Source organism: Pipistrellus kuhlii, unplaced genomic scaffold (genome assembly GCF_014108245.1).
Source record: "Pipistrellus kuhlii isolate mPipKuh1 unplaced genomic scaffold, mPipKuh1.p scaffold_m20_p_14, whole genome shotgun sequence".
NCBI lineage: Eukaryota > Metazoa > Chordata > Mammalia > Chiroptera > Vespertilionidae > Pipistrellus > Pipistrellus kuhlii.
Window position 1 is genome coordinate 790528 of NW_023425449.1, and position 14632 is coordinate 805159.

Here is a 14632-nt window from a genome sequence, read left to right on the forward strand (position 1 = left end):
ATTTTAGTGGGAGGGGGTGGAATAGATGTGTATATTCTGTTGCCATATTAAATTGTGATCATTGATATGTTTCAGTAGTGTGATCATTGATATGTTTCATGTATTTTCTTAGCTAGGATGTAGATTTGAAGACAGGAACTTGCCGTCAGATTTTCACCCCTCACTCCCTGACTAGAGGGAGGTGCAGGGAAGCTGGCTGAGGGGGGACCACAGCAGCCTCTGAGAGCCCGGGCTGAAGGTGGTCTCTTACATGCAGCCTCTCTTGGCAGGTTCCCTCGGCTATGGAAAGAGGAGAGAGACGCTAGGGTGTGTCCGCACTGCCACTGACTCCTCCACAGAGCTGCGGGGCCTCTGACCGTGAGTATGTTCTCTTGCTACGCTGTGCCTTGGTTTTTTGTTTTATTTGACTTTCCTTTCACCTGCCCTGGGTGACGGTGACACACAGCAGAAACCAACCAAAGGCACTGATTTTGCAGGACAGGTGGGGAGGAAGTGCGCAGTGAGCTGTGTGGTGCCTTCTGTGTGTACACACTTCATACGGGTTTCCTGAGATAGGCAGCATTACAATGACGGGGACAGTGCTGCTAGTCACTGTGGCAGCGCGCTTTAGAATAGTGCCAGCGCATGGCAGATACGTTCAGTCACACGGCTCACTGCGTCCTCACAGTAACCTGCCGTAGGGTCCCTTTTCCCGTTTCATACTTGCGTAACAAAAACACAGAGGGTTCAAGGTTACTAAGTTAGTAACGCCAAGCTCAATGCACACTCCATGTGGCTTCCGCCTGTGTGCTCGCTACTAATCCCCATGCTGTGGGCCTGGGATGCAGATGTGGGCTTCGCTTAGGAACTCTTCACTGACCCCCAAGCCCAGCTCTCTCCTCAGACAGCGTGTAGTTCTGGGCCCTCTGCCCGGTGGGGAAGACGTGGTGAGACATGTGCAGTGTGCTTAGCACTCACACCCAGTAGCAACGGCGATTCCGTGGAGTCTTCCCATTCTCCTGGAGGAAAGCAGCCCAGAGAGATGGGCTGTTTTGTATTTGTCATTTGGACTTGTCCTTGCTCACAGGTGGGAAGTGTAGAGTTGAGATTCTGTCCTAGTTTGTCTGAACCAGACTGCTCTTTCCCGTGAGTTAGTGGCAAACTGAGGACCGATCGTTGATAGAAGGTTCGTAAATCTCACTGGGGGTGTTTACCAATATATTGGTATGGTAAAAGCCTCATGAACTTGGACTTCATGGGCCCAGAATTCATAGTCTTTATAATTTATGTTGAACTTGACTTTGGCAGTGTCTTTGTCTTAGATGTCCGAGGGGCAGGGCCCTGGATTGTTTCTTTCATTTCCTTTTTAGGGTCAGTTCACTTTCCTCTGTTCTTTCTCTCCCACACCTACTTCTGTTTCTCCAGAGACTAAGTAGGAGGGACAGGAAATTATGTCACGCAGTTCCAGTTTCCTAGCGAGCCTGGAAGCATGGCTCCTGTTCTTCCAGTCCCCTGCTCGGTCCTGGCTGCGAGAGGGGCCGCTCGGTGTGCTGGGCCAGGTGTGACGGTGGTGCAGGGAGGAGGGCACAGCCCAGCTACTTGCTTCCCTGCGGAACTCCCTCCTAGCTCATAGAAGGTGTCTCTGTTCAGCGGTGTGTTTGTGTATTTGGGTAAGTCTGTTTCTGAGAGTCTTTGAGGGCAAAGATTGTATTTCATCTCCGCATCTTTTCTGCTTAAGCCACAATTAGTTTCCATTTAATGCTGAACAAAGGACTGTTTAATGGTTACCACAAAATAAGTTCTCTTTTCTTAATAGAGCCGAACAATTTCTTCACATCCTTGCCAACACTAGTTATTTTCTGTTTTGTTTTTTACATCGTGATCATCTGAATAACTGAGGTTGGTTTTAACATCATAAACATTTTGAGTAGAATTAGAAAAGTGACTGCCCACATTCCTTGCTAAGTTGGAATAGTATCTGTCAAACCAGTAAGACAAAACCAAAGTGTGGGGGAGGGCAGCTGACAAAGAAGACTGGCTACTGTGGAGCTGTGTTCGGAAGAGAAGTTATTTATGTCTCTGCCTATCACCCGAGCAGGGATGGATCCACACTAGATGCTGCTGCTGTTTCTGGAAAACAGTACGGCGCAGATTGTAGATACAGTTTGCTCTTCTAAGCCACCAAAGGAATGGTTAAATGTAGTGTGATTTTCCCCTCTTCGTGGCTGAGAAATGTAGGTGGTAGAAGGGACTCCCACTCACCACCAGGGGCCCTCCTGACACCAGCACATTCCTGCCAGCGCTGGGATAGCCGGCCTCACAGCCATTTCTCCAGGCCGCCCAGAGGTCCCCTGCTTCCGGGCATCCAATACAGGGGTGCAGTCCTCTGATGCCGCGCTATTGATGACTAAGGTGAGCAATCACACCAAGGACACATTGGATTTATATGGTAAAAAAGAAAACGGATGAAATGCTCAAGTTAGGTGTGTACATGCATGTTCAATACAATAAAGTATTATTTGAGCAGTGTCAACATTAAAGTCAATAACTACTTGGCTCTCTCTGATGTTTGTGTTATTTTGATCAAAAACAAAGCCCCTCTATTTTGTGACATATATCGTTAGGTTGAAATGTTTGCAGCGTTTCTTGGCACGCAGTGTCATCATGTCCCTCCCAGTACATTTGAAAAACTAGCGGGGCATCTGACAGCTTTCAGGGGCTGTTGTTTTTTCCTCTTAAAATTGCTGACAAGTTTCTAAGCCTGGAATTTACTTTGATCTCCTGTATGGCGAAACAATTAGAGATAGCCACTAATTAGTGTCTGTGAAAGTGGCCCAGTGATTTTCAACCTTTTTCATCTCATGGCACACATACACTAATTACTGACATTCTGGAACACACCAAAACATGTATCACATTTTTTGCCGACCAGACAAAAACAAAGTATAATTTTGATTCATTCACCCGGACAGCTATTATTTTGACTGCTGTCACTTTTTAATTTGACAATCCACGGGGAAAGAGGTCCGTGCCCCTGACCAAACAGTCAGGTCCTACACGATTAAAACCTTCTCGCAGCGCCCGCCCGGGGAAAGCCTCTGCTCTGGTTCGGGATTGTTTAGCGGGAGAACACGTTCAGAATTCCCTGCCTTTTGGGTGTCCATACCTCAGTGCGGCTTCCTGCCGTGCCGTGCCTGTTTCCTGTGCGTTTCGATGCACTTCTCTGCCACCAGCTCCGAGTCCAGCAGGTACTGCGATGCTTTGTCTTTGTTTGTGCTGGGGCGGGATTGCTGTCACCAGGGAACTGAACCGTGAGGCAGGGTTTGGTGATGTGGGTGTTGCGTAGGCCCCCTGAGAGCATGCTCTTCCTGTGGCGTGTCTCCTTCCTTTCTTTGCCCTGTGGTCCCCCCTGGCTCCGTCACTCTCCATAGGCCGAACAGGGCCTTCTTCCTGACTCACTCTGCAGACCTGGCAGCACGCGAGGTAGGCGACATGTCGGTGGTGGGATAAGTGTGTGGTCTGGTCTGGCTGGGGTCCGAGTGCTGGAGCCTGTCCTAGCTCTGCCACTGATCAGTTAGCTGTCGTGGTGGGTATGCACTTCGTTACTCTGCTCCTCCTTCCCTTTGCCTGCCACGTGGGTCACAGCATCATGGACCTCGGCTGCTGGGAGTGCCAATTGAGAAAGTGGAGCTGGCTGCTCGAGTTAGAGGCTTCCCAGCTTTGCTCCTTAGAAGCTCTGTGACCTTGAAGAAGTTGCTTAGCTCTCTGTGCTTCAGCTCTTCATCTTCGAATCGTGGTAATAGAATCTACCTTGTGGGATTGGCTGTGAATAACTGAATGAGTCAGTATTTTGAAAATACTTAGAACAGGGCTTGGCATGTAGTGAACATGAGCTGGGGTCGTCATCTTGTCCCTGTCATGTATCGGCATTGCTCTTGGGGTGGCTATTTTACTACTTTGTGACACGTAGTTGCTGTTCAGTAAGTGATAGCTGTGTCATCATCCTCGTTGTAAGCATGGACAAACTGAGGGTCGGGATAGTAAATATTCACTCAGTATTTCTCCCGCTGGATCTTGGGGGCCGTGCTGTCAGGGTTCTGGAACTAATAATTCCTGTGGATACTGAAGGAGGACTGCACTTAAGTTTTGGAGGAGTCAAAGTTATATGTGGATTTTCTTTTTAAAAATATATATTTTATTGAAATTTTATAGAGAGGAAGAGAGAGAGATAGTCAGAAACATCAAGGAGAGAGAAACATCAATCAGCTGCCTCCTGCACACCTCCCGCTGGCGATGTTGCCTGCAACCAAGGCACATGCCCTTGACCGGAATCAAACCTGGGACCTTTCAGTCCTCAGGCTGATGCTCTATCCACTGAGCCAAACTGGTTAGGGCTTTGGATTATTATTATTATTATTTTTAGAGAAAGTGGAAGGGAGGGAGGGAGGGAGTTAGAGAAACATTTTTGTGTGTGTGTGTGTGAGAGAGAAACACCTTTGTGAGATAGACATCAACTGATTGCCTCTTGCATACACCGTGACTAAGGCTGGGGATCGAATCTGCAACTCAGGTATGTGCCCTTGACCAGGAATCAAACCCATGACCCTTTGGTGCACAGGCTGATGCTCTAACCATTGGGAAGACTGGCCAGGGCTCTGGATGGATTTTTGATTCTGCAGGGTTGGTATCCCTAACCGCGTGCTGTTCAAGGTTCTGCTTTGCGTCAGGAGACAGAGACGTCAGGATGTCTGAGTATCTTTCTTGTAAAGAAAAGTCTTTCAATTAAAACCTGTTAAGTAGGACTTAGCAGAGTTGCTTTTAAATATACTGATACTATAAAGAATTTGTTTTTAAAACTATAGAATTTTGCCGTAGCTGGTTAGGCTAGTGGATAGAGCTTCAACCTGTGGCTGAAGGGTCCTGGGTTCGATTCCAGTCCAGGGCACTTACCTTGGTTGCAGGCTTCTTCCCAGTCCGGACATGTTGTCAATGTGTCTCTCTCATATCGATGTTTCTCTCTGTCTCTCTCCCTCCCATTCTCTCTAAAAATCAATGGAAAAATACCCTTGAGTGAGGATTTTTTTAAAAAAAATTATAGAACTTTTAATGAATTATGACCTTTATAAATTAGTATATAGAATTCATAAGTCAGAAAGCATGAAGGACTGCTTACTTTTTTTGTTTATGTTGCATTATCTGTAGGCTATTCCAGTTTTTTTCAAGATGCCCCTGGCTGGGGAATTTAAAAACATAAGTTCTTAATATTTAGCAAGAAGAATATACGAGTGATGATACACCACCAGGCTGCCTGGTGCCTGCGGCATTGTTCAGCCCTTTGTCCGCGGGCAAGTTGCTCGACCTTTCTGAACCTCAGTTTCTTCTTCTCAGCGATGGGGGTGGTCTTATATATATTATAAAAGCACTGGCACAGGTGAGCCGCTTTGTACTGTGGTGGTGGCACCTGTTTTCTGTTCCCTCCCCCATCCCCCCACCTCTCTCTCTCTCTCTCACTCACTCACTCACTCACCATCTGATCTGCTCTTTTTCCTTAGTGACTTGATTGGTTCTTAATGTTTCCATAGCTGCTGCTTCCCTGGGTCTGCTTCCTGGCCTGGAGGGATTTGTGTTTCCTTATCTGAGGTCTTTCTAGGCACTAGGCCTTATAGTTTGGAGGTGATGTCTGGACGTCACCAAAGCTGGGGGGGGGGGGGGGAGAAAGCTGCCATTCACTGGTTACTTCGACGTCAGGGACCTGGCTTTGTCTCTTCCTTACTCTCCACACGCACTTCCTGCATCCTGTAAAGCTCCATGTCTGCCCATCTGCCTCCACCCAGCCTCCACCAGCCTCCCTCCGTCACCGCTCGCTCGCTTGCGCCCGCCCCGCCCCCCCCCCCCCCCCCCGCCCCAGGTGGTGCTAGCTCATGTCCCTCCTGAGGGGGGTGTGAGACCCCTGGCTTCCTGGGTTACGAGTGGGCTCGGTGACCTCTTCCTGGTTGTGGGACCCTGCCTTCACAGATGTGCTGAGAAGATGTGAAAATGAGATCGAACAGCGTCCAGGGGGCTAGTAGAAGAGCTTCAGGTTTTGTCTTTGGAGAGTCCTAGCTCTGAGAGAGACTTCGGTTGGTGAGGGCTGTTTGTGCAGTCTCTCACTTCGTGGTTCAGAGGCAGCCCCGTGCTCTCTGGTCTGATCAGACATCAGACGTGCTGCTCCCAGGGCGGCAGCAGGCCTTTCTGTCCTGCTCTCCTCGGAAGTGGTGGGAGCTGGCGTGGTTCCATGTATCCGCATTGATCTGTCTGCTGTCTCTTCTGTTCTTTTTCTAGCCTGCTTGCCTGTGTTTTTCTGGAGCCCCTTTCTTCCCAGTGTTGCCTGGGGTCAGAGTTCAGCCTGGTGACTGATGTGTTTTCACTGGGGCACATACAAGGTCACTGAGCCTCGCTGCTATTAGGAGCCTGACTGTGAAGCCTGGAGACAGAGCCATCATCAAGAGCAGCGTCTTAGAAATGAGACAGACTGCCCGGGCATCACTGGACACAGATGTGCCTCTTGTTCTCAGCCTTTGCTCAGCTCATTTTCAGAAGTTTGTGAACGCATAAAGCCTCAGTCACGTTCACAGTTAAGTAAAGCGCTGGATTTTTTTGTTAGTTCGTGGGATTGGCTACTAACAAAATGACCTGTATATTTGGAAACCTATGCTCAGCTGGCAAGGGCTCCGGGAGCCTGGCCACCGTGACCCTTGGCTGCGTGGGGTGTCCGATCGCTGCATTCTGAGATGACCTGGGCTATCCCTCAGCTTGAACGCATGAGAAAGCAGTGTTTCATTTTAAAGATGTTGCTAGTGGCTTGTTTTCCGGGCTGCTTCTCCTGTGTGGGATTCTTACATTTTGAAGCTAAGAAAAGCGATCAGAGATTCCTCAAAGCTAATTCTAAAACAAGTTGGCACCCTCAAATTTCTGTTTCTGTGTATGTTTTCTAGATAGTTTAAAAAAATATATTTTATTGATTTTTTATGGAGGGGAAGGAAGAGGAATAGAGAATTAGAAACATCGATGAAAGAGAAACATAGATCAGCTGCCTCCTGCATACCCCCTACTGGAGATGTATGTGCCTGCAGCCAAGGTACATGCCCTTGACCGGAATCGAACCTGGGACCCTTGAGTCCGCAGGCCGACACCCTATCCACTGAGCTGAACTGGTCAGGGCTTTATACATTTATAAACTTACTGTGAAAGTATCAATTTGGAAACATTTTACCTAAAAAATATTTGGGTTCCTGAGAACAAATATTTATTTTACAGCCTGTTTTTTAAATGACAATAAAGATTTTGTTTTCAAAATGGTTTTTATTTTATCAAGTTAATTATTTTAACTATAAGGTCAGAATTAGGCTGGAAAATGTCCAAGGCATGACTTGGACGACAGCAGTGGTCTGAGGTGGCCTGTGCGGACATGCGCTCTGAGGGGTTTGACCCGCAGCTCACTCAGTGCTGGGCTCTGGCTTGTTGTGTCCACAGGCTGCTGGACGAGCTGACCAAGGCTGAGATTAGCATATTAATAAGGGGCTGGCTGCTGGCCCGCCTCCTCCCTCTTCCCTCCTCCCTCCTTCACCCCTCCCCTTCCCCTCCTCCCCTCCTCCTGCCCTGAATGAATCTAGGAACACAGACCCGTGGGGTCACGTTACTGGTTACTGGCTGGTTTCTTTCTGTTCCGTGGCCTAATCTGGCCAGGATGGTCTGTTTCAGATTGCGGAAGCAGGAGGAGGCTGTAACAGGCATTCTTCAGCGGCTGCGGGCTGCGCAGAAGCAGCGCCTCCCCAGAGTGCCTCCAGCTCTGAGAGAAGGAGCCCAGGGAAGCTGGTCTCCTGCGGATGGAAGCACACGCTGTGGGAGCCATGACCCGGGACTTTGTGTGCGGACTCCGGGCTTGGTCTTTGTAGCTCTGAGTTGATGTTGCTGGAACTGGCGGGCCGACAGGCCCTGAAACCAGCGGGGCCGGCTGTATGGAGAAGAGCGGCTGTAGCCCGTTCCCAGTGTGTTGGGCTAAAGGTACAAATAACCTAAAAATCGGTTCGGTTTACATTTATTTACATTCTCACTTTGCACTAAAACGGTAGATAAAGTTTTGTGGAATTTATTTCAAATAGATTTACAGTTAAATTGATGGGAAAATGGACGTTGATGTAGCATGGGTTTGTAGCTACTGCAGGGAACCAATTAGATAGCTTTTCAAATAGGAAAAGGACTTCTGTGGAAATGCATTTTAAGTGTGTCTTTTTTTTATATGTTCTGTCCTGTGTCTCTTGAAGTTGTATGTTTTATTTTGTATTTTAATCAAGACATCCATATCTGTTCTATGATGTGGAAATGTTAAAAGAATAATGAGACTAATTTTAACTTAAATAAGTCAGTAAAAAAAGGAGAGTAGCATGGATTTTCTTGTTTTAAAAGTTGGTTACCTTCACTCCCTGTAAAGATGGTATATTTATTTAACAACACTCCATGGTACTGTAAGGTGGGCTGATCATTAAGGGTCAGCAATACTCTGAATAGACAGCTTTCCATTCCACAGTTCTTAGGGCCTTTATTTACATAAAAATGTAAATAGAAAATGTAGCATTTTTATTATAATATTTGAGGCAATATTTGGGGGGCATGCTTAGAAGTTAAAAATGCCACAAGATTCATGCAGAAATAAGGCCAAAACCTTTAGCTGCTTTGCTTAAGGTAGGAGTGAATATTCAGCCCGGAGAGCAGGCCTCAGGGATAAGTTAGTGAGAGAATTCTATGGGAATGTTGGTAAGGCGGCTCCTGTGCGGGGAAGAGCGTGGTATCAGAGAGGCCACCGAAGGTGGCTCAGCACCCAGCCACAGCAGCCTGGTAAACGGCTTTCCTTTCCGAGGCCCGTTAACGTCTGGGAGTTCTTCTCTAGGCTCCCAGGCCGCTAACACATATGACATTGGAACGGTCATAGTATGGTGCTCTCTGAGCAAAGCACCTGTCACCTTGTTAATAGTTAGGTATCCAGAGAAAGGTTTTGCCGAATTAATTCAAGCTCTTGAATGTTAAAGGGCTTTGGGCTTGGGAACCAGGGCTGCCTGGCATTATTGAGTGTGGCCAGTAGTGAGTGTGCAGAGCAGAGCTCTGTGCCTGTGGAGCGCTTGGTCTTTTCCTAGACCTGCTGGGGCGCGTTTGCCTGGAGGCCCCCCACACCCCCCCATTGGGTGCGAGCACCTGTTGGTACTGGCCTTCAGAGGAAGGCTGGCCCCGCACTCACCGAGTCCGGGCTGGACCTCAGACCCACGGATCCAGCAGCAATGGGGTAGGAAATAAGACGCTACTAGGTTTTTACAAATTCAAAGTGACTTTAGAAATAGGAACTTTGAAGAGAGATTGCAGTTCATCCTAAAGCAGTTGAATTGAAGCAATCTATTTTTTAAAAAATATTTTTGCTGACAGAGCAAATGAATAGAGGCATTTTTGATTGAAATACAATTTAATAAGAGGTTGGGATGGGCAAGAGATGGCGCTCAACGTGTGTGGAGGACGGGAATAGGGACAGCTTCGGTCAGAGTCAGTCTCTGTGGGGCTGGAACAGGCTGTTTGGGAGGAATGGTCCTGCTTTTGGGTCATTCAGGAAGAAGACGCTGTTCCTGCCCCTGCTGGGAGCTGTGCGGTGCTCCTGCCCCAGGGAGCTGTGCGCCTTCTGCCCCAGGACAGGAAGGCAGGGAGCTCCTGGAGCTGGCTTCCTGCTGCTCAGTTGTGTGATGAAGGCAAAGGGGGTGGGGCTTAGGGCCTGGCTGCCTTGATGGTGTCAAGTATAGAAGCTTCTGCTTTAGGTAAATACAGAATGAAAAAGCTCAAATTTAAAGAAGATACAGATCTGTTTGCAGTTAGACATCCAAACCTCACTTTGATTTTATCAGTCACATTAACCTCAAAAAACAGCAGCGTCCCAATTTAGGAGGACCGGTAAAATACTTACTAGAACAGGCTAAAAATAGTGGGACAGACCTATATTGTGTGCTCGGAACTGAACCCGAAGGCATCCTCGGAACCCTCCGGGTCCCCTCGGTCATACAGTTGGCTGTACTGAGTGTGGTGGGAGGGAGCCCTTGTGGGCCCTGCCCTGGGAAGATCAGATTTTACCATGTTTGAAAGGACTTGTTATAACGAGTTCACCGCATCGCAGTGGCCTGGTCTTACAGAGTTGTAGTTCGGAGGGCTGAGGAAAAGGTCATGTGCACAGGTTGAGCCAGGACTGAATGCAGAAAGCCCTGTGATCAGTGGATAATGCATTCTGGTCCTCATCACTGGGGACTGAGTGAAATGAGGCACCCTCTCTCTTCTTGGCTTCTGGAATCCTGTAAGGAGGCTTGTGCCCAACCATGGCGGGAGCTAGAAACATCATTATCTGAGGAGCCTGGCCAAGAGCACAGGCAGTTCTCACACTTGGGGCTCTAGCTGATGGCTCTGTCTCTAGGTCATCAAGCCTCCCTCAGGTTCAGGGTTCCTGAGTTTAAAGACAGCCTCTGCCTTCAAAGCATGAGACCAAAAAAAAGCATGAGACAGCCAAGCTAACACAGCAGGCAGCAGGAAACTAAGAGCAGGAGACAGTCACATCTCAGTGCACGATCTCCAGAAGCCAGGAGAAGAGCAAAGACCAACAGGATTCTTTAAAGTACATGAGACCAAGGCCGTGGGAAATGGCAGAGCAGAAACCAGCTCAGTTTGGGAAGAATGGGGAGGTGGTGTGGAGATGCCTCACAGCCTGGCATGGAAAGATGAGTGGAGGAAAAGAGAAATTGGCATGGCAAATGCAGAAGGTCCAACATCCAAATAAATAGAGCCCAGAAAGAAGAGGGAGGAAGGCATCAAGGAAATGACGCAGGGGCCAAAGGAGGAGGGTTTCTGGATTGAAGGTTCCCGAGTTCGAAGCCCCCGAGGCTGCCTCAGGCTGCCTGCCCTCAGCTCTTACAACACGCAGTGCAGCTCGGGCCACCGCTGTAATTAAGTCACGTGCGTGTGTATCCTGAGTGGACCGAAAGCTCTGAAGGTAGGAGTTTATGCATACAGATATGTGTGTGTGTATAAAATTTACCATCCACTCCACACATTGGTCCCAGGCCTAGCTAGAAGCGGACTCTGTAAATGAGGGTAGGGTTCGTTCGGGAATGGGAGGGAGGGAGGTGCATCATTTGCCTACAGAGGCAGGAACGAGTGAATGAGTGAGAAGGTGGGTGGAGCGCTAATCAACTGCAGCTGGCTCTTGGCCTAGGACAGCAGAGCCAGTGACGCCTCTGATGCTAGGAGAGTGCTGTCACTCAGCCGGTGACAAGTTTTCAAAGCAAGATGGAAAACAGTACCCTGCACCATCACGTGGCCTCTGACAAGTCGCTGCTCTGTTCCCACCCTGGAAGCGGGATGTGAAGTTATTCTGAGGGTGAGGTGACTTCATCTCTAAGTAGGAATGGCCTGGGAATGCTGCACAGGTCAGGGAAATAGCCCGCGGGTGGGTGGCGCTGCGCTCAGTGGAGCCAGTGTCTGCATTCCAGGAAGGTGCTTGCCCTAGGCTGTTTGGATTTTGCAAAGTGCCCTGAGAGAGAGCGCAACACCTGCCCCCCAATCTTTGTCTCAAAGGTAAATAGACTTCTCCTTAGGACTGCAAAGACTCAGTTTCTCTATGGGGTTGTAGTTTTCCTTCAAAGGTTTCAAAGAGCCAGAATCAAAATGTCACTCATGTGTCCCCCACCCTCATCCCCCAGCCAGAAAGCAGATGGGGGTGGCCTGAGGTTTACTTCTCTTTCCACATCAGCTTCCCGAAGCGGCTCCCCGCCGCCCGCCCCTTTCATTCCAGGCATGAAGTGCCTCCTTCATTCTGGTGAGAGTTCAGGCACTTAGGCCTGTGATGTTCCTCACACTGGATTAATCTCTTACTTCCTGCCCGCCCCTCCTCCCGTCCCCTCCCCTCCCCTCCCCAGACAGTGTCTCCCTCTGTGCTCCTCATCTCAGCCAGGGCGGCCCTTGGAGACACGGAACTGGCAGACACCCTTAGCGAGCAGGCAGCGTCTGCCACCTGCGCTCAGGTGGCCTCCGGGGTCTGAGGCTCCTTCGGGTGGTGTGAGCCAGCTTTGCTGGGTTTTCCCAGCACGCCTTTCAGTCTTGACCAAGCTTTTCCTTCACCCTCACATGCAAGCTCTATCCTACTTTTAAAAAGCCGGTGGTTTCTGCTTTTAGGTTTGGTTTGGTTTTCTGTTGTGCAAGGTGACTGACTAAGCAGGAGGGCTTTGTTTTTCGCTAAAGCCTAGTAATGTGTAGTGACTACTCACTGAATTGTTATTTTGTGAACAGGGAACCTGTATCTCAGGTAAAAGTTTTCAAAAGTAGGCAGCAAAATTAACATACCCGGTGATTAAAAGGGGGTAATTTACATTGTTTATAGATAACAGTGGATTGTTGATAGAGTTGAAATAGGACTCCTGGCCTTTTAAGAGTTTGTATAATAAACATTATGCTACTGTGAATCAGGTCCTGCTTTGGGGGGGGTGGGGGGGGAGACAGTGTCTATCTTGCCGGCCTAGGCGCCCGCGGGGAAAGGCTATAAAACTTGTTAATGTAATCATTAGCGGTTCATTTCCATCAGTAGACTTCCAATATACATGGTGAACATCTTTTTTCTCTCTTACAGAATATGACAGGTACCTAGCATCTAGCAAAACAATGGCAGCTGCTTACCTGGACCCAAACTTGAATCACACAATGAATTCCAGTGCCAAGACGCACCTGGGTGCAGGTTCGGAGCGGTCCCCGGGAGCCATGGAGCGAGTGCTGAAAGTCTTTCATTATTTTGAAAGCAACAGTGAGCCGACCACGTGGGCCAGTATTATCCGGCACGGAGACGCGACTGATGTCAGGGTAAGCGCATTTCCAGGCCCAGGTGGGTGTTACAGCACTCACACACACACAGAACAGCGCTTCCTACCCACATACAGAGACGCTCCTCTTTCTCCAACGTGTGCCTGACCAGAATTTAGGTTGTTGTAAGATTTCTTAGGAAAATAACAACCGAATTAGATATTATTTATAGGATGCCATCGACTTGTTTTTCTCCCCTGGTTTTTTTTTTAATTCTTTAAAGGACACAAAAAACACAAAGCAGTTAAAACAGCCTCTGGCCGGGACCGGTTTGGCTCAGTGGATAGAGCGTTGGTCTGCGGACTGAAAGGTCCTGGGTTCGATTCCGGTCAAGGGCATGTACCTTGGTTGCGGGCACATCCCCAGTAGGGGGTGTGCAAGAGGCAGCTGGTCGATGTTTCTCTCTCATCGACGTTTCTAACTCTCTGTCCCTCTCAATTCCTCTCTGTGTAAAATCAATAAAATATATTAAAAAAAATAAAAATAAATAAAACAGCTTCTGATACTTAGGAAATAAGAAGTTATTTTGGAGGTATTTGTGTGATTCCAAAGAGGATAGTTTCTTAAAAGCTGTTGACTGGGCCCTGACTGGCTTGGCTCAGTGGATAGAGTGTCGGCCTGCGGATTGAAAGGTCCCAGGTTTGATTCTGGTCAAGGGCATGTACCTTGGTTGTGGGCACATCCCCAGGGGGAGGTGTGCAGGAGGCAGCTGATGGATGTTTCTCTCTCATCGATGTTTCTAACTCTATCCCTCTTCCTTCCTCTCTGTAAAAAATCAATTATATATATATAAAAAGCTGTTGACTGTCTACATACCAGACACGGGCCAGGCTCTGGAGATGGAAGAGTCCCTGCTCGTATAGCCCGCAGTCTGTGGGGAGATGCAGCGCAGCAGGTGCCCCTCCAGGCGTTCCCAGAGACGAGGAAGCTCAAGGGGGACCCCTGGGTGTGCGCCAGCCTGGGCAGGTGTCCTGTGGACGGTGGGTGAGAGTGGGTGAGCCTGTTTGGTCACTGCTGCTGCTCGCTGGGGCTCCTGTGGGTGCCCCTGAGTCCTGAGGACATGGAGAGCCTGGCCAGGGTCCTGAGGAAGGGCCCCCAGAGACACTGCGTTTCTCCTGTGGTGCTGATGGCCACCACAGGTGTCAGGAATGGTGTGTGCCCTGCACTTGCACGGTGTCTGGGCATGGAAGACAGACATGAACGTAGATGACTAGACAGACAGACAGGAGCTGCAGTCCCAGCAGGAGGAGGGATGGCTGCACACTGAGCTGCTGTGGCGGAGGAGCTGTGCTGCTCAGGGTGGCGGGTGTCACTGTGCACTTGGTTGTGAACTGGCAGAGCTGAGGGCACAGACAAAGGCGCCTTTGTGGGAATTTGAAAGAGGCGCCAGCCCGTCCGTGTAGCTCAGGGAGCTGTGTGTTGGCAAGGAGAAGCTGTAGAAGTCGTCTGTGAGAGAATTACTAGAAAAGATGTCCCTTCCTCTAGGCAGACCCCCACCCCGGAGCCTGGGCCCCATGGCTGGGCACCCTCTGGTGGGACACAGCCTGCACCGGCCTTCCTGGCAGCCCTGTCACCAATTCCTGGCCTTGAATCCAAAGCCAGATAGGGCATTTTATGCCTAGCTTGGTTCCACCACCCTTCCTGTCCTGTGAGAATTCTTTAGAAAGCTGTCTTTGACTCCTCCAGCCTGGTCCTTTGTTCCCTCCTTCTGTCTCCCCCGCCCCGCAACCTCCCGTCCCTCCAC

At 49.2% G+C, this 14632-nt stretch overlaps 1 protein-coding gene across 25 annotated transcripts in view; it reads left to right on the plus strand.

The window, feature by feature from the left end:
- Nucleotides 1-14632, plus strand: part of PTK2 (protein tyrosine kinase 2) — a 98998-nt gene that overhangs the window by 15664 nt on the left and 68702 nt on the right. For 20 of the 25 annotated variants that reach the window (XM_045581262.1, XM_045581263.1, XM_045581266.1 and 17 more), the window contains exon 2: nucleotides 12662-12888. In XM_045581262.1, coding sequence (XP_045437218.1) covers nucleotides 12694-12888 — 195 coding nt within the window. In that variant the 5' untranslated portion in view covers nucleotides 12662-12693. Of the gene's footprint in view, nucleotides 1-269; nucleotides 358-6300; nucleotides 6593-7719; nucleotides 8023-12658; nucleotides 12889-14632 lie in introns of those variants that run through there. The other 5 variants (XM_036437497.2, XM_045581278.1, XM_045581277.1 and 2 more) reach the window with 3 other exon arrangements.